Source organism: Podarcis muralis, chromosome 1 (genome assembly GCF_964188315.1).
Source record: "Podarcis muralis chromosome 1, rPodMur119.hap1.1, whole genome shotgun sequence".
NCBI lineage: Eukaryota > Metazoa > Chordata > Lepidosauria > Squamata > Lacertidae > Podarcis > Podarcis muralis.
The window spans coordinates 108,340,671-108,360,672 of NC_135655.1; the positions used below are offsets into that span (position 1 = coordinate 108,340,671).

General features: G+C 40.4%; 1 protein-coding gene across 2 annotated transcripts in view; it reads left to right on the forward strand.

Moving 5' to 3' along the window:
• The window catches only part of LOC114605862 (sodium channel protein type 2 subunit alpha), a 94,983-nt gene extending 77,199 nt beyond the window's left edge, over positions 1 to 17,784 (forward strand). For both annotated transcript variants that reach the window (XM_077936846.1, XM_077936850.1), the window contains exons 18-27: positions 110 to 230; positions 1,271 to 1,425; positions 3,277 to 3,450; positions 5,309 to 5,431; positions 7,957 to 8,238; positions 9,852 to 9,905; positions 11,294 to 11,431; positions 13,003 to 13,107; positions 13,783 to 14,053; positions 14,296 to 17,784. In XM_077936846.1, the coding sequence (XP_077792972.1) occupies positions 110 to 230; positions 1,271 to 1,425; positions 3,277 to 3,450; positions 5,309 to 5,431; positions 7,957 to 8,238; positions 9,852 to 9,905; positions 11,294 to 11,431; positions 13,003 to 13,107; positions 13,783 to 14,053; positions 14,296 to 15,491 (2,619 nt within the window). In that variant the 3' untranslated portion in view covers positions 15,492 to 17,784. The remainder of the gene's footprint in view (positions 1 to 109; positions 231 to 1,270; positions 1,426 to 3,276; positions 3,451 to 5,308; positions 5,432 to 7,956; positions 8,239 to 9,851; positions 9,906 to 11,293; positions 11,432 to 13,002; positions 13,108 to 13,782; positions 14,054 to 14,295) is intronic.
• Positions 17,785 to 20,002: the final 2,218 nt, after the last annotated feature.

The window sequence follows — 20,002 nt, forward strand, 5'->3', positions numbered from 1 at the left end:
TGAGAGCTCTTAATTACACAGAGAGCATTTTGGAATGCATTAAGTGCAACCCAGTCCTATAAGAAATAGAATGGCAATTAACAGTTTCACATGGGGCTTTTATTTGCAGAAACTAAATGCATCTAGTTCATCTGAAGGTAGCACAGTTGACGTTGGAGTTCCCCAAGTTGGAGAGCAACCTGAAGCCGAACCAGAAGAATCTCTTGAACCCGAAGCCTGTTTTACAGAAGGTGAGGAATATAAAAAATTGAAACTCCTTTGTTTTGGGGAGCATTTTGTTTTTGCTTATCTGTATTCCTGCCCCGTTATGCTAGCAATGATATTAGATGTGTTGTGCACAACTTCAGATCCAGCGTTTGCTTCCCAGGTAAACACTGTAGGTCTGTTATCCAGGGTTGCTTCTCATGATCCAGCAACCCTATGAATATTTGACAAATTTCTCACATCCAGCTTACAAAAGAATTTCCTAGAAAAAAGTAATCCAAGTTAATATATATTTATGCTTTGGGTGTTTTTGTTTCTTGATTTTGCACTTACTGTGGAGGCAAAATTTTTGTGGGAAGAATTAATCCTCAGATGCTACTTCTAAACTGCACACTGTTAGCTTATTCTTAACGAGGAAGAGTTGTGTGTGTTCCATTCAGACGTAATCAGGCTTATTATACAGAGCACAAACAGGAACACAAATTGCTTTATACATCACAAGAAACGAAGTGCTGCAGTTTGTAGTGTCAGTCAGTCATGCCTTCTTTCAGGATGCACAGTTCCATTTCTCAGTCTCAAATTGTCAGCCAGTATTCTGTAACCACTTGAGTATGCTCAGTCCTCCTCACTGGGCTGTCCTTTTCCTTAAAATAAATTGTACTTCTGCAGACTGTAGGGTTCTGCAAACTTTAGGGTTCTCCCTACCCTGCTGATGCCTCACTCTGGCGAGTGAATGGTGCCATTTTGTTTCTATAAAAACCCATGCTCAAAAATTGCATTGTGTTGGGACACAATGTACATATTGTATTAGTATACAGTGAAATAAGTAAATCTGTTCCAAATGGGATCCACTTGGAGATTTCATGGCCTATCTTCCTTCCCCCACCCCCCTCCCCGAACAACTGAGCCGACTTGAGTGAGTTTTAATTTTAATGGACAAACTATTTTAGGGCTGTATTTTAGTATAGAATATATTCTACTCAAGACTGACCATAGAAAATGTTGTTAATTAACTGTAGCTTCAGAATAACTTACTATGCTACTCTCATTTGCCGCATTTTGCCAGGCTGTGTTCGGAAGTTCAAGTGCTGCCAAGTCAGCGTAGAAGACGGGAAAGGAAAACTATGGTGGAATCTTCGGAAGACCTGCTACAAAATAGTAGAACATAATTGGTTTGAGACTTTTATTGTCTTCATGATTCTTCTCAGCAGTGGTGCTCTGGTAATTTTGAAAACCGTTCTTTACCACAGAACCTTAGAGAGCAATCCATAGAGTTGTGTCAGGGGAGGGTGACCAAAGATGGAATAACCACCTTTTCCAGTGCTCTCCTGAGTTCACACACTGGCAAGGCAGAAGGGAGGAAAGATTCATGTTCAGGAGGCTGAGTTAGTTTTCACTACTGGTGCCAACCATAGAGGACCCTTTCAGGGCCCTAGCACCCACAAAAAAATAATAATTGGGTGCTCGGCACCCACACTACGGGGCTCCAATGCAAGCTCTGAGGCAATGTTGGAGGTCTCGTAAGGCCTCGTACGTGGCCTCCAAGACCCTGCAAGACCTCAGAAGCAACATCCAAGGCCCTGCCTGTCAAGACATTATGTCGCAGGTGCCATTGGGCACCCATTATTATTATTAATTATTATTATTATTTATGGTAGAATCTGTTGACATGAATTGAAACAAGTCTTGACATCATACCAGGCAGGTGTATCTGGGAACACAAGAGTTCCCACAGACATTTTCTGTTCCACTTCATTCCTCAGTAGTGCTTATCTGGAACATTATGTGTAGATATGGATGCTGCACTTTAAGAAGAATGTAGGCAAAACAAGGTGTTCAGAGGAGGGTCAAGGGCATGGAAAACAAATACTGTGAGAAAAAGCTGAAAGAACTGGGTATGTTTATTTTAAAGAGGAAACATAGTAGTACTTCCTTTAAATTCCTGGGAGTTTACCTTAGTGAAGACCTCACTTGGAAAAACAATATAACTCAGGTGGTTAGGAAGGCCCAACAGAGACTCAGGGTCCTGCGATTGAACAATGTTAAACAACAATTGATGACCTCCTTCTACCGGTCCACAATAGAAAGTGTCCTCTCATATTGTATCACAGTGTGGTACGTTGGCTTGAAAGACAGAAAGACAGAAAGTCTTTACAGAGGGTGGTGAACACAGCACATGATATCATGGGCTGTCCCCTGAGTCCGCTAAATGACATCGCAAGGGATCGATGCCTTAGGAGAGCGAGAAAAATTCTCAGGTACAATTCACACCCCGGCCAGCACCTCTTTAATCTTCTACCCTTGGGCAGGAGATATAGAAGTATAATCAGTCCTACCAACAGGCTAAAAAACAGTTTCTACCCGTGGGCTGTTAGGCTGCTGAATGGAAAATAATATAGTGCAACTGACTTTCGGGGTAGGTGTGTTGTGCGAGAAGCACACAGAGTGCAATGAGATTGAGTGTTTGGGGGGAGGGGAGGCTCGATTAATTTCACTGTACACAGGTTGTACATTGACAATAAATGTATTATTATTACTTCACCCAAATTCCTGAAGGGTGGTCTCATATAAGAAGATAAAGTCACAGGAGACTTCGGTTGAACATTAGGAGAAACTTCTTAATGGTAAGAAGTTAAACAATGGAGATGGGACAGCCATCAGTTTGGAACGTTCCAGCTCTAGATTTTGTGCACTGTACAGATATTGCGCTAGAGATCCCACAATGTGACCCTTAACTGCTGAATAATAATAATTCTGCAGAATGGAGGAAAGGAACACAGGGAGCTGCTCTGGAAGGTTAAACGATGTACATCTAGCCCAATATTTTCTACTGTGGCTGGTAGCAGCTCTCCAGAGTCTCAAAAAGACCCATTCCTTGCTACCTAAACATTGTAACTTGGTCCTCCTGTGTGCAAAGCATGTTTTCGTTCCTTCCCCCGTGAATGTCAAACAACAGAGAGGAAGAGGGGACTGAAGTTTCAAATACTAGAAAGGGAAACACAAATAATTCCAAGATTAACGCCAAACTAAAATCCATCAAATATATGTGTGTGTGTGTGTATTTGTCTACAGGCTTTTGAAGACATATATATTGAACAGCGCAAGACTATCAAGACTATGTTGGAGTATGCTGACAAGGTCTTCACGTACATCTTCATTCTGGAAATGCTTCTGAAGTGGGTGGCCTATGGCTTTCAAACGTATTTCACCAATGCCTGGTGCTGGCTGGATTTCCTCATTGTTGATGTATGTATTTTTTTCCTATGAGCTGAATATGCAATCTACCTTTATGAAAATGAGTTATGGTGAATTAACTACAGTTACTGTGCCATGGATTCTTTTTTTAATTTATTTTTTTGTATGAATTGTGGGGTAAAGTGAACACATTTGCAAGAATCATGAGTAACTTTAATCCAGAATTCCATAAAGGGATGGTATAATGTGAACAAAAGCAGTGTGGCTACTACTTGCAGAAACCAGGGATGTAATTACTTCCAGAAAATAGCCATTTGGGCCTTAGTAGTGTGGCGATCTGGCTGGGGTAATTATTTTTGTACTGCGGCATTGACGAAATCACTCCGAACTAGTACAAGCTGAATTTACCAGTTAAACAGAAGAAATTGCTATATGAATTTAATTTTAAAAAAGTGTTCCCCCCCATGTCATTAAGAAAAACTTCAGAGATAATGAAATCTATATCTACCTGTAATGGCATGGTCCAAAGCTAGATCCTGATCCATCCACTAGTATTCTGTGCGCGCACACCTTTTGGGGCTATATTTTGGAATCCATGGTAAAGTTGTGGATGGTGTCCATAGCAAGACTCTGGATTGTAGTCAACATGGATCTATACAACAGGGACACCTACACACTTAGTCTTCCATGGATTGAGAACCCTGATGCCATGGGTGCCCTGATCCGATGGAAGCCTATATGCATAGGTGTCTACATATGAAAACTCCCCTTTTGCAGTTGTCCATGCTCAACGTGTGGAAGTTGCAGGTGGGGCTGGGGAAGCGGCACAATGTTGGGGACAAGGCCAGCTGCAGGGCTCTGCATCCACTTCAACACACGGAGGCCCTTTTGCGTGAATGATGCAAGAAGGGGGCTTTGGTTAGAAAACACTGCAGCAAATCCCTTGCAACAAGCTGATAGCAGCAATTTGCATAAACTGCCATGCAGCCTGACATAACATCCCAGTTCAAAAGACAGGCACTTCTGCTTCGTCTTACACCTGAACGCAAACAACTGCATGCATAATTCAGGGTTTGAAAATTATGCCCTGGAACAAGTGGCAGGCATTTTAAGCATGGTCTTGCACCTCCCCTTAGAAATGGCATTAGCGTTGCTCAGTCGAAAATTGAATTATGTAGAAGCACTTCCCATCAATCCAGAAGAAGCTGTTCACTTTGTAGAAACAGTGTGCATGCCTTTACCCTTCCTGCACACAAGACACCATTAAAATGCCAAAATATGTTCCATTGCATATGTTCCTCCAACATTTCTTCAATGAAAATAGGGACGTCCCATTCCATAATGATAATTTTCCTATTTTCCTATTTATACCCCACACATTTTACTGGGTTGCCCCAGCCACTCTGGGCAGCTTCCAACATATATAAAAACATAATAAAACATTAAACATTTTTTGAAAAATCCCTATACAGGATTGCCTTCAGACGGCTCGGGGGTTGGATAACTCCATACCCTCCAACATTTTTCCAATGAAAATCAGGACATCCTAAAGGAAAGTGGGACATTCTGGGCGGGATTACGGTAAATCAGAAACCAGGATGGCTTCTCTAAATCAAGGACTTCCCTGGAAAATAGGGACACTTGGTGGGTCTGCCATTGCATTGTGGCAGCTAACCTGTTTAAATTCACTAGCTGGGCCAAGGCAAAATTCTTTTTCAAACTCTTCTATAATGAGAATAACTAAAGCATTTACTTTTGTGTCCATTTTATCATGAGTTGCCCTTTGAGCCATTTGTTCTGCTACAGTGAATGACTGAAATGATCTCTGCAAAGTTATAGAAAAAGTATGTGCTGATTCTTATATATGTTATATAGCTTACAAATTAATTTCTTTTTTCTTCACGTGCAGGTCTCTTTAGTTAGCTTAACAGCTAATGCCTTGGGTTACTCTGAACTTGGCGCCATTAAATCACTGAGGACTTTAAGGGCTTTGAGACCCCTAAGAGCTTTATCACGATTTGAAGGAATGAGGGTAAGAAAACATGGAAAGAGCTTAACGTAACGTACAAAACCATCATGATCATCTTCTGGATGGCATATTAAGAATATGAGCAGCAAGGTTTTTGGTAGAAATCCAGGATTTTACAAAGTGGCGCAGGGCAGCAAGCAGCTTTGTCTCTCAGCGTCCTGAGAAGAATAGTTTATTTTTAAAAAAGCTAAAGTTCAGTTCCTCTCTTGTATTATTTTACTTTCCATATTTTTTAATTAACTCTGAATTGTCAACTTCTTGATTATATTTTAAAAGCTTGGTTTTAAGTATCTGGTATTCTTACCTTGATGCATCTAAATGCATGTGCACATGCATATGATTTGCAGGCATATGTATTAATAATACATATTACATAACAGATAATAATACATATGTATTAATAATACATATTGGGAGGAGCTCAGTGTAGCCGTAAGGAGTTTGTTCCATCAAATCTTGACAGTCATGGGATCAGCTGATCGCTCCTCTTATGAATCAATATCTATTAGAAATCAGAAGGTGGAAACAGAATGGTGGTAAGCAGTGAGGCTTCCAAAGACCTGGAATCAGGTTGTGGCACCCAAATTTACAGATAACACCCAATGATTGAGAATGACAAAATCCCAAGAGTGCCAACAGGAAGAAAAAATCCTCCATAGCTTTCTTGTATTTAAACTGAATGTTTACATTCCTATTCTGAAACCTTTAACATTTTGATAATGTACATCAGAAGGTATTTTAACATCCAAAAGAAAATAACTGCACTAGCAGTTTAATAATAATAATAATTCTGTATAATAATAATAATAATAATAATAATAATAATAATAATAATAATTATTTAGTGTTTATACCCCACCCATCTGGCTGGGTTCCCCCAGCCACTCTGCCACTCTCGGTGGCTCCCAACAGAATATTAAAAACAGAATAAAATACTACTACTACTACTACTACTACTACTAATAATAATAATAATAATAATAGAAATATCTGATATATGTGTGCTATTCTACATTGGCATGGCCCCCTCAATTTAAAGTAATTGGCATGCCTTTTGCCTCCTCGAGTGCCACCTATACCTGGGGCCCTATACTCCACATTTCTTGCTGGCAGATGATAGCCTATCTCTGGCACCATATTTTGAGCTTGTCAAAGGATTCATACCGCAAGGGAGTGGTGTTGCTGCAGGACTCAGAAAGGAGGGAATGTAGGTCAGCTTTTGAAATGCAGCAGTAATGGAGGGAATAATGTGACTGATCATGCAGCTAAAGGAGAGACATATTTGCCACAGACTCTGCACTGCCTGTGCCTTGAAGCCAGCTGTCCACTACACTGTGTAATAATACTTTTATTTGTCTGTCTGTGTACGTATGGATTTATTTATTTAGCACCGTTTTTAAAAAGAAGATGGGTAACCCTGTTTTTAAGAGAGGATGGAAATGGAATGAAAGTGTGCTAAACAATACAGTGCTATATTAAATGCTGCCTGTTGGGTGCTCACCAAAATTAAAAATGAAGCAGAATTTATCGTTTGCCAACAGGAGCCACATGGGTCACTCACACTGAGCCGTTCTTTCGCCTTCCAATTCTGCAACTCTGATTTGCACTTTTGGCATTGGTGCAGATGCGAACCAAGTGTCTTAAATGACCAGCGTGGCTGCAGCCTGCATATGTTACGAGCTCCAGCCACACAGAAATGTTTTCCTTGCTGACTATGTTACCAGGGTAACATATTAACCAGGCTGTGAAACTATACTTCATATACTTCTGCTGCTTGTCTATGGCACAATGACTATCCTTCTCAGCTGCCTGCAGAGATTTCCATGAAGCACATGGCAAAAGTGATCTGTTCTGAGATGAAATGCCAAAGCAAGGGGTTACTTAAACTTCCTTGAAAGCCACTTCTTCTGACCTATGACCTCAACTGTGTGTTGGAGTATGGTGCTCTAGGTGGCCTAGACCAGGGTTTGCTAACCTTCTGAGGCTAATTTGAACTTTTAAGAAATCATTGTGAGAGCGTTGCTCTCAAAATGTCTGCTGTAGGCGGTATGGCATTACACAAAATGCCCCACCTGAAAGCAAGAAAAGAGGCATCACTCTGTCAAAATTAGATGCCCAAAACTCTCTTCCCTCACCAAATTGCAAACGTTGGCTTTCATGAGATGTTTTGCTGCTTTTATTTTTCTACATGATGTCCTCTTTATGTGTTTGGAAAATACAAACTGTGTATCGCTCCTATGTTTGGTAACTATCTGTAGTTGACATTTCTCTCCTAATGTTCTGTTTCTTAGTTCCAATGGTCGGGCTGGTTTCCCCACCCCCATTGTATTACACTTCCTTGCTTTCTTTGGTTTTTATCATACTTACATTAGAGTTCTTCCATGAGTTATGGAGGGCACATGTATAATGAAGGTTTCAGAAGTCTTTAAAATTTATTTCAGAAATCCTCACCCAACATTGATAAAGCATCTCCCTTTTTTGCACTTACACAGTCAAACTTACTTTCTACGGTGTCGCTTGTTTTATAGGTGGTAGTGAATGCCCTCTTGGGAGCGATTCCATCGATCATGAATGTGCTTCTCGTATGTCTTATATTCTGGTTAATCTTCAGCATCATGGGAGTCAATCTCTTTGCTGGCAAGTTCTACCACTGCATTAATACCACAACAGGGGACATGTTTAGCATCGACGAAGTTGACAACCAAACTCAGTGTGAAGAGCTCATAGAAAGAAATGAAACAGCCCGGTGGAAAAATGTGAAAGTCAACTTTGATAACGTGGGGCTTGGTTACCTCTCTTTGCTTCAAGTAGTAAGTGGTTGTTATTCCTATAATTCTTAAAGTTAACGTCTTCTTTAAAGAAAAAAGAAAAAAAAGCTGTGCTTTATTTTATGCTGTCTTATTTTTACTGGAAAAATACCACTAAGCTAAAATTTCCCAGAAGTGATTTCCCCCCAAAATACTTTTCTTTTTCTCATTCTCCCACTTCACAACAGAAGGCCATTTTGCCAAGTTTGTTCCAAACATTCTCCGCCATTTTTTTCATTCAAGCTTTAGGAGAAAGACCCTTGTTCTGTGGCAGAGCACCTGCTTTGTATGCAGAAGGTCACTAGTTCAGTCCCTGGCATCTTCATGTCAGACTGGGAATGTGTTATGTACTGAAGTTCTCTCCCTGGGCCAGCAGGGGGATACTGTAGATAGTTATGCAAATAAGGGATCGAAAGTGACATTCAGTGATTGGATAGTTTTAGAAAGTTGTTACAGTAGTGTTGTACTGGAGCTCTATATAAGCAGGCTGACTGAACCCTTCAGTTCTGTTCTGTTCTGGCCTGTGAATAAACAAGAGCTGTTTGAAGAATCGCTGTGTCGTCGGATATGTTCACCCACAACTTAACTGAATGTCTCCAGTTTGAAACCCCATAGAGCAGCTCTTAGCTGGCACAGACAATGCTGAGCTAGGTGGACCAGTGATATAAGGCAGCTCCCTATGTCTTTTATGTTTTTGGCAGCAGACACCATTTTCCGACCACAGTGCCGTGGAATGACGCTAAGTCTGGGGCACAGTGAAGGGTGGGAAATGGTGGCCATGCATCTGACGCAATTGCTTCTACTGCTACAATCGCTGCTACCACTTTCACCAAACAACAGCAATGAGACCTTAGGAGGGAAAGAAAGAACTTGAGCTACTGACAGGTGAACCCCATCACCAAGAACCTATTGGAGAATTTCCCCTCCTAAGAAAATTTGGTAAAATTATGTCTTCCCAATGCATCTGCACAGAAACAGAGTTGAGAATTTCAAGACGCTATCCGAACACAGCTTAACATTAAATTGAAGTGGGGAATCTGCCTACAGTGAACCAGCAGACTGTCTGAGCTCAAAATGCATATATTTGCAACATTGCTGAGAAATCGGAACATTATGTCCAGGCAGTATTGAACTTTGATCTGAAATAGACACATAGGAGCACACAGTCCAGTGCAAATCTTAACCAAATCTTCCATAAAGCTATGATTATTTGTAAAATATGTACACAGAGGCATTCATTCATTAATGCATGTCAATGGCATTACCTTTTTATGTTTCAAAACGTTTTAAAAAGAAATTCTCCAGGGTGGGGTATTTCTGGCCCTCCAGATGTTGCTGGACTACAACTCTATCATATCTGACCATTGGCGAAGCTGGCTGGGCCTGATGGGAGTTGGAGTCCAACAACATCTGGAAGGCCACAGATTCCCCAGTCCTAACATACAGTTTGTAAAGTATTTTAAATCTTATTCATTCAGCTAGAAATTAATAGGATGTTGTCCCAGACCACTTTGAACGGATTTATCCAGCCCTAATACATACATGGTATGCTTTTGTTCCTCGGTTGCCAAATTGTTTATGAAGTGCAGGCATTAAAAAAGGTGTTCTATTTTCAGGCCACCTTCAAAGGTTGGATGGATATTATGTATGCAGCTGTGGATTCACGAAATGTAAGTGCACTACCATGGCATGAGCACACTTGTGCACTCCGATTTCACACAACTATTATTTCAATTCTAATTTCTCAGGGTTGGTTCCCCCACCCATCGCCGCTGCCTTTTATTTTGAAATTTGCTGTCTGCAGGCCCAAAAGAGCCATTACTTCTCCACAATTGATTTGTCTCTTAGTCTCCACTGGTTGTCTTGCCTATTCTCCCTGCCTCAGTCTCCACTGCTACTTTCCGCTCTCTGATCGGTCTGTCTTCTATTCGATCCTTAACTATAATAATAATTATAATAATAATAATTTATTATTTCTACCCCGCCCATCTGGCTGGGCTTCCCCAGCCACTCTGGGCGGCTTCCAATCAAGTGTTAAAAACAATACAGCATGAGTCTGAAAGGTTCTCATTAAGAGTTAGGAGGTAGATATTCAAACACATTGTCATTGCTGAACAGCTGTGGGCAGAAAAATCACTGCAAGACATCATTCCAAAAATAGGAATCTTATAACAACAAATCTTGGGTAACAGTATAGATTTATATCAGGGGTGCCAATGGGGTGCCATCCAGATATTTTAGACTACAACTCCCATCATCCCTAGCCATTGGACATGCTGGCTGGGGCTGATGGGAGTTGGATTCCACAACATCCGGAGGGTCCAACATTGGATACCCCTACTTTAGATTATTATTATTTTTTTAAAGTCACCCTGCAATAATTTTCCATGTATTTCTTAGTGTAATTGGCATTTGTTGTTATCTCGTGCTCCTTCCTTATTTGTTTTTCTCCACTGTCTTTCCCCTTTTGTGTATCTGCCATCTTCTCTAGTATTCCTTTAATATATTATTCTGTAGACCTTGATTGCCTTTAACCAATATTTATGTATTCATTTATTACATTTATATTCTTCCTGTCTGCCCTGGAGCTCAATGCAGCTCCCATTTGCTTTCCCATTTGATCCTCACAATGGCCCTGTGAGGTAGAGTTAGAAAAAGAGCCAGTGACTGCCCAAGGTCTCTCTCACACAGAGTTTCATGGCTGAGGTGGTATTTGAAGCTGGGCATCTCCAGTCCTAGACCAGCACTCTAATCACGACTCTACACAGAGTTAGCAAAAGCCATATGAGTCTAGATTGAAATCTAGATAGGTAATGGAACTAAAGTGGAGGAGCAGAGAGAGAAAATGTTGAATTATAACTCAGAGCAAAAAGATAGGTGAATGGTTCAATGTTGTGTACCAATATATTTCGGTTTAGAGTTTTCCATTTGTAGCTGTGAAGTCAAAATAGATTCTGGGGAAGCACAGCTCTGTGGCAATTGTAAATAATTATACTGGATAATAGCTAATTATATTAAATGTTGGCTTAATGTATGTTTCCTTAAAATGTCTTTGTAGGTGGAGAAGCAACCTCATTATGAGGATAACCTGTATATGTATCTTTACTTTGTCATCTTTATCATCTTTGGATCTTTCTTCACTTTGAACTTATTTATTGGTGTCATCATAGACAATTTTAATCAACAAAAAAAGAAGATAAGTATTCTGTTGCTGTGTTCTGAACACACTGTCAAGGGTTCAGTGATAATGATTTAGTGTCTGTTGTGCTGTTTTTGCCGTCAAGATTTACAACTGTGTTGTTTTTTAAAGATTTTTTTGTAAGGTTAGGTCCCCCCCCCCCAAAAAAAAAGTGCAGAATGTTCATTTCCAACAAATCCTAAATCTATATCCATAATCAAAGTGAAGTCGCTCACTTCGGTTGAACCATATTAGTGAATGCTAATAGTTTGAGGGGCATGCGGGAGGCAGAGGGGGGAAATATATCGGAGGTACACATTTCTTATGGACATCTTCTGAAGACACAGGAAAGCCTTAAGGAAAATAGAGATTTAGTAGGGACTTTATGACTATGTGTACTTTATCTGTTGAATTTATTATTTTTCCAACCTCTAAAGGCAAGGCTTTCAATGAAAATCCCCAGGCAAAGCAGCTCCTATGCTTTTGACAGCCATACAATGTGCAGGAAACAGTTTGGGAGGGATTGTAGAGCATGAGAACTAAATTCACCCCTTGCTAATGTCACCCAATGAGCCAGTTTTTGCACACTGAAATATACTCGAGAGTGAATTTCATGCTCTTTGTTCAGCTCATAGTGGTGAGGAGGAATGGAAGTTCCCCCAGAATGTCTGCTTTATATACTTTATTTACACAATGGGCCCCACGTGATTGGCTAATTCCGGGATTCTCCTGTAGGCCAATCAGGTTGCGGATTCACTTCAAATCCAAACTTCCACCTGAAGCTGGATTGGGTGGCTCCTGTGGACCAATCAGACTGCTGCATTCTGAATCCTATTGTTCTAGGTCCAATCAGACTGCTGCATTTTGGATCCTATTCAACTCAGTACATAACACACAGAAGCAGCAGCAACCAGTAAAAGTAGACAAACCCATTAAAGACACCAGAGCCTGGTTAGAAAATAAGTTGGCAACCCTTGTTTTGAACCTCATTACACTTAATAAATTAGGGTGCAATCTTAATCCCTTGCTGTCTGCAGCAGTAAGACTTCACAGAGCAGTGCAACCAGGGCTACATCCACATTCTCAGATCAACCAGAGCAGAAGTAGGGTGGGTGGTGGATTCTCTTCACTGCCTCCACTCCCAGCACTCTTCCTTCAGTGATGAAAGCAGACTCACGGAAAGGGAATGGCATACTAACATCCTTTCTCTGATCAAAAGAAAGGGGGCAGGACGGCCAGTTTTTGGAAGGGGTTGCTACTATGTGAGCACATAAGAGTTCCCACAATAGTAAAGGAAAGGGGGGCTAGACTAGGGTATACACGGTGTAGACCTAATGAAATTATTGGACCTCAGCAATCAGGTCCGTTGACTTCAGTTGGTGGTGTTGGGTATGACTTACTTTTGTTCAACCTCTGAAAGCAAGGGCTGTGCCTTGTGAACAGTTACCTGCACTTTCTCCTATGCCGAGACCCAATGAAAGACATTGGTTGTTAAGTAAGAATAGATGGGGGGAAAATTGTTTGCTTGCTTAAAAAAACAAAAATAAAGAGGTATCCGGTTGTAACCAGGTTTGGTTTCATCCCTTTACTTTGGAGGTCAAGACATCTTTATGACAGAAGAGCAGAAGAAATATTACAATGCAATGAAAAAACTGGGGTCCAAGAAACCGCAGAAACCAATACCAAGGCCAGCAGTAAGCCTCATTAAATTTCCAACCATTATTTACTTATATATCTATCTATATATTAAATAACAATGTCGAGTAAGTGGGAATGCAGTTGGAACACAGATTTACACTCAATCAAAATTATATCCAATGCAAGATTAAGAACGTATTTTTTAGGCACTGCCCTGAGTGAGCACTAGGAAGGTGGGGAAGAAATATTGTATCTAAATAACTAAGAACATATGAGGATCCTTGCTGGATTAGATCAAAGGCCCATCTAGTCTACCTTTCTGCTCTCATAATATATGCCCATGGGAAGCCTGTAGGCAGCACATAGGCACTGCTATATGCTTCCTATGCCATTTAGGTATGGATTTAGATCTCACACAGGGCAGCCATTGATACGCTTCCTTCACATGCCAGTGTTGTCCTGTCCCACCTCCCAGGAGGGATAATACTGGCATGGGAAAAACTGATGCCTTTTTGTATTGTAGGGTCTTGTTGCATTACGGCAGAGTTGTGACTGTAAGCCACTCAGCAACTCCCACTGTACTGAGGAATGGCCCTTAGTGCATCTAGATTTGGTTTTGCCTTAAACAATTTGCCGTAGAATGAATTACAAATGTTCCGTACAAGGTATCTACTGGTAAACTATGTAAATCATGAGATATTTGAATAAGACATTGTTTTCTTCATCTACAGAACAAATTTCAAGGCATGGTCTTTGATTTTGTAACAAAACAAGCCTTTGACATCAGCATCATGATTCTTATCTGCCTTAACATGGTCACCATGATGGTAGAAACAGATGACCAAACTGATGCAATGGAAACTAATCTATACCGAATTAATCTGATCTTCATAGTCCTTTTCACCGGAGAATGTGTCTTGAAACTGATTTCACTCCGCTATTATTATTTCACCATTGGCTGGAACATTTTTGATTTTGTGGTTGTCATTTTATCCATTGTAGGTAAGAAAAATTACAATTCAATAGAACATTAAAATGGTGGTTAATGAAAATTTTGGAAAGTTAATGGGAAATATGAAAAAAAAAAACCTTTTCAATATCTTAATTAATCTCTAATTGTAATTTTCTGAATACTGTAGAGATCGTTTTCCATTTTAAATGGTGGGTTGCAATTTTTAGCATGCTATTAAGATTAGATGTTGCACTCCCTTTTTAAGTAACCTATTTATAAATTTTGTTTTTAGGTATGTTCCTAGCAGAGATTATTGAGAAATACTTTGTGTCGCCCACCTTGTTCCGAGTGATTCGACTTGCCAGGATAGGTCGAATCCTGCGTCTCATCAAGGGTGCTAAAGGGATCCGCACTCTGCTTTTTGCCTTGATGATGTCTCTCCCTGCCTTGTTCAACATCGGTCTTCTCCTTTTCCTGGTCATGTTCATCTACGCTATATTTGGAATGTCCAACTTTGCCTACGTGAAGAGAGAAGTGGGAATCGATGACATGTTCAACTTTGAAACTTTTGGCAACAGCATGATCTGCCTTTTCCAAATCACCACCTCTGCTGGCTGGGATGGGTTGCTAGCTCCCATTCTCAACAGTGGGCCGCCAGACTGTGACCCTAACAAAGACCACCCAGGAAGTTCAGTGAAAGGAGACTGTGGCAATCCTTCCGTAGGGATTTTTTTCTTCGTTAGCTACATTATTATATCATTTTTAGTTGTAGTAAACATGTATATTGCTGTGATTTTGGAGAACTTCAGCGTTGCTACAGAAGAAAGTGCTGAGCCTTTGAGCGAGGATGACTTTGAGATGTTCTATGAGGTTTGGGAAAAGTTTGATCCAGATGCAACTCAATTCATAGAGTTTAGTAAACTCTCCGATTTTGCAGCTTCACTGGATCCTCCCCTTCTAATACCAAAACCGAACAAAGTTCAGCTTATTGCAATGGATCTGCCCATGGTAAGTGGTGACAGAATTCACTGCCTTGACATCTTGTTTGCTTTCACAAAACGTGTTTTGGGTGAAAGTGATGAAATGGATGCCCTTCGTGTTCAAATGGAAGATCGCTTCATGGCAGCCAATCCTTCAAAAGCTTCTTATGAACCAATTACAACCACCTTAAAACGAAAGCAAGAGGACGTATCTGCTGTCATCATTCAGCGAGCCTTCAGGCGCTACCTCTTAAAGATAAAAGTTAAAAAAGTGTCCTGCCTATTTAATAAGGACCGAATCAAAGCTGGAGATGACACTCTTATCAAAGAAGATATGATCATTGATAAGCTGAATGAGAATTCTACCCCTGAAAAAAATGATATGACCCCTTCCACCACCTCTCCACCTTCCTATGATAGCGTTACAAAGCCTGATAAAGACAAATATGAAAAAGACAAATCAGAAAAGGAAGATAAAGGTAAAGATATCAGGGACAGTAAAAAATGAGCAAAGCGAAGGATTCCCTTTGTGACAAATTGTTTACAGCTTGAGAAAATAGAGTATTATTTCAAAAGGACTCCAAGTGGAGGTTTATGCCAAACTGACTGTTTTTGCACACACACACACAAACACACACACAAATATATCTATAAATATATATACAAATGTTATATATATACTTAAGGTCAGTGCCTATTAACAAGACAGTGACCCCCTCGTCAATTCCCATGCTGCTGTGTAAAACAGGATGGCAACTTTGACAGGAGGCTACTGTTTTTATTACCAGCTGACACTGCTGAAGAGGAAAGAAAAATGGCTACCCAGACTGTAGGGGCCAGTACAAGAGGTGCAAACCTAGAATTTATGTGTGTTTAACATAAAACACTCAAGTACAATAACTGTATCCACTGTTTGCATTCCAACTGCCACCTTTTGCCATATTTTTACAAACAAACAAAAAATCAGTGTTGGTGAGGTTGTCATTTTTTTAATTCACAGGTTGTTTACTATTATATGTGACTATTTTTGTAAATGGGTTTTATGTTCAGGGGTGGGTGGGTTCAGGGTCAGGGGGACCATGAGGACCAGCTGTTCTGTCTGATTCTCTTGTACAGACAGAAGAAGTGATTTGCATGAAGGCATGCTGCACTTATAGACCATGCATGGAAACAAGTAAGACTTCTTTGCACAAGGGTTTTAAATACTTCCATGTTTCAGGATGGCTCCAGATTCTGAGGTGCTTAATAAAAGTATACATCTTTACGTCTCATCCTGACAATTCTTAAATGTGCCTGTAAGTCTCATAAACTCAACAGTTACTCGACAGAGGTATTTTTGTCCCCTTTATGTACCGTTCCGTTGTCAAGTTGACACGCACGTAACTCAATTTCTAGTTGGATGGGGAAACCAGGTGGGGTTTTTGTTTAAGTGTTCTTTAGGAAACAAAAATGTGTTCATCTGGAGCACTAAACTGGCCAAAAGAGGGGGGAGAAGAACCTGACATTTATAAGTTTGTTTTTGCTTTCTCCTGCAGTATTGTTTAGCCATCTTCTGCTCTCAGCAAGATTGACACTGTATGTGTCAATGAGATAATGCTGTCTATGTAAATAGTTATTTTAACCCCGTGGTGCATGTTTGAGCAAAGGAATAATGACCTGTGCACAATATTTATTGCATCAAATATGTACCACGATAACTGTAGTTCGCAAGCCTTGAACAGGAAAATATGATGTATTCTGTACCATTATAAGTAGTTTGGAGGCTATCACTGATGCATGTTGTTTATCTTGCCTTCGCTGCTGTATTTTTCTTGGATTTGTTCAGAAATCTAATATGGGAAGCCATATGTCAGTGGTAAAAGTGAAACAAATTGTTTAACCAGATATCATTCCTCATTTCATCAAGCAATAGTTTTCAGCTATCCGGTAAAAAAGAAAAGAAAAGAAAAGCTTCTTGTTCTGCCCTTACTTTATTCTTCTCTTGAATTTTAAGTGAGTATTGTACAGTGTGTAGCCAGCTGTACACATCATGTTGCAAACTGCTTAAATCTGTTCAAATACATGGTTAGGATTTTCTAAGAAAAAATATAAATAGTGTACAGATGTCATTCAATTTTATTTTTCAGCATTTTGTACATAAATGGCAAAACAAAACTGATCTTCAGGTCGATGTCACAGGCAGTTCTTACTTTCTGTCCATAGCACTTTTTAATTGAAGAACTTCACAAAGTAGAAAAAATAATGAAAGGCGAGAATGGGGGTAATGTTAGGTTTCTGGGTTACTTTTTTTTTTTTAATTAGTACTGTATTTTTGCACACATCTTAATGTGAATTTTCAGATGGAGTCCAAAATGCACTTGCTTCCAAATAGCTATAACTTGTAATTGAAATGTGGTGGGAAAGATTTGTTTGAATTCCTAGCACTGCCTGCATAAGCAGTTAGTCTTATTATCCATAAAATCCTTGATCTTTTCCAGTGTTTGTTTACATAGACTATTCTTATTCTTGTTGATTCATGCTGCACTAGAAGTCTTCTAAATATTATATGCGGTTCTACAATTATAATTTCTCCCCCTCCACAAGAACCAAGTAGCGAACTTGTATATCTGATCACACCAGGACATTTTCTTTCCCCGTATTCCATTCACAGGCAAAAATTAAATGTTAATTCCTCCTTTTACTGAAACTGTTGACTTTGTGTGTTGGTGAACTGCATGCAGGAAAATGCTATTACCATAAAGAACGGTAAGCCACATTACAGTTGAGCCAAAAGAATAAAGACTTCATTTTTTTTTATTGTACTTGATGATTCTGTCTTTGTTTTTTGTTTTCTTTTACTGCAATGTATTTTCAGATGGCTGGAATTCTGACCTTAAAGAGACGTTCACAAATATAATAAAAATAAGAGGTTTTTGATGTTTCAGTCTTAAACACACTTGCCAGAGCAGGTCACATTTGACATGAGAATGTCACTGAATGTCCTTGTGCTGATACACATTTGAGCCATAAAGCATAGAATAGATGGACTATTCCACTATGGACCATCACTATACGACTCTCTGAATCTGTGCCCTTTGTGACAGATCATGCTCATTTTCATTATGAATGGCTAAACAGACTTTCACTTCACATTTCTTACCTCTTACAGGTTTGCATCAGGTATGCAGGTACTGTATGTTTGATGACTTGCAGCTTTAAAAGTGAGCTGATTCCATGGGGATATTGTGCCTGAGATGGTATGAAAGTTCTATCCATGGCATTTATTTATTTAAAAGGCTTTACCCCATTCTTTGGGACATGGGTGGCGCTGTGGGTTAAACCACAGAGCCTAGGGCTTGCCGATCAGAAAGTCGGCTGTTTGAATCCCCGCGATGGGGTGAGCTCCCGTTGCTCGGTCCCTGCTCCTGCCCACCTAGCAGTTCGAAAGCACGTCAAAGTGCAAGTAGATAAATAGGTACCGCTTCGGCGGGAAGGTAAACGGCGTTTCCGTGTGCTGCTCTTGTTCGCCAGAAGCGGCTTAGTCATGTTGGCCACATGACCCGGAAGCTGTATGCAGGCTCCCTCGGCCAATAAAGCGAGATGAGTGCCGCAACCCCAGAGTCGGCCACGACTGGACCTAATGGTCAGGGGTCCCTTTACCTTTTTCTACCCCATTTTCTAGCTAGAAAGACTCCCAAAACATCTTACATATGATGAGTAACAGAGAATGGAGCCCTTCCCCACATGTTTATAATCTAGAAAACATCACACAAAAGGGCAAAAAGATGAGGGAAGAGGAAAACTTGCAAAGTCAGGACCTGGTTCTTACTATGCAAAATTCTTACAACATGCATCTTAAATAGAATTAGTTTGGGGAGAGCCAAATGGAGCTTGTATTTCAGCAGAACTAATGGAGTGGGTCTTGCTCCACCATCTTTTCCTCTCCTGCAGCAAGATGGAATAGTGGCCTTTACATGTTAGCCCATGAAACCCCAGTTCTGAAGGAAATGTTGACTTCTTATTGTAGTCATCAAGATGAAATCATGCATGTGCAAAGGTGCCTTTAGATCACAGGTTGCCAATGTTTTTTGTCCTGTCAGTACATTTGCAAACTGGAGCGGCACTCATGGAACCACACACACACACAAAATGTCACACATGCACCCACTCATCCAATAGTTAGGCTTGAATTGGGGGGGAAACACCAATTGGCTACAACAGAGTGGTTTCAAGCCTAAATTTTAACTGCAGACAGAGGGTGCCCAGGAAAACCTTTGTGAGTACAAGTGCTCCCTTGGGACACCCTCCTTAGATTACCAATATTTTATATATGCACCTTACAAATTTGCATTTTATACAGCTATTATTGTTATCTCTCGGAAATGGGATTTGGCTAAATTAAGCCTCTGTGCATACTCTTCCTTCTCATATCTATATAACACATTGAAGGTTGGGGTTTTTTTTCCTCCAGTGACAAACGATACATCGTTGGTTTTGCTTAATAATTGGTTACTATTTCCCCTGCCATACAAGATCAAAGCCTAGAATTAATGCAGCATTCTGATAAAGGATAGGGAGAGCATGGATGCCACTGCCCTGTAGCTTTGGGCAGCAGCTGTCTGCCAGTGACGGGGCGGCAGCTGTCTCCTGGTGACAAGAGTGAAGACTATTCTGTAGACTTGTCATTCACAGCAGTGCCTAGAGTCAGACTGTGATCTCTGCGCATCAAGACTGAAATGTGCTCACATCAGAATGAAGAGTGCTCTACTATGCATCCTTGTAAACAGAAAGATCCACAGGCCCCTTACAGGAAGAGGTGTCACATGACAGACTTCTGGCCTAATTTCAAGGCTTACCTCAGCAACAAATATATTTCTGGGAAAGGGCTGCTCGAGCGGCGGGGCTGAACACCACCCTGATTCAGTATGGTACAGTGTTAATACAGTGGTATCTCTGGTTACGAACTTAATTCATTCCGGAGGTCCGTTCTTAACCTGAAACTGTTCTTAACCTGAAGCACCACTTTAGCTAATGAGGCCT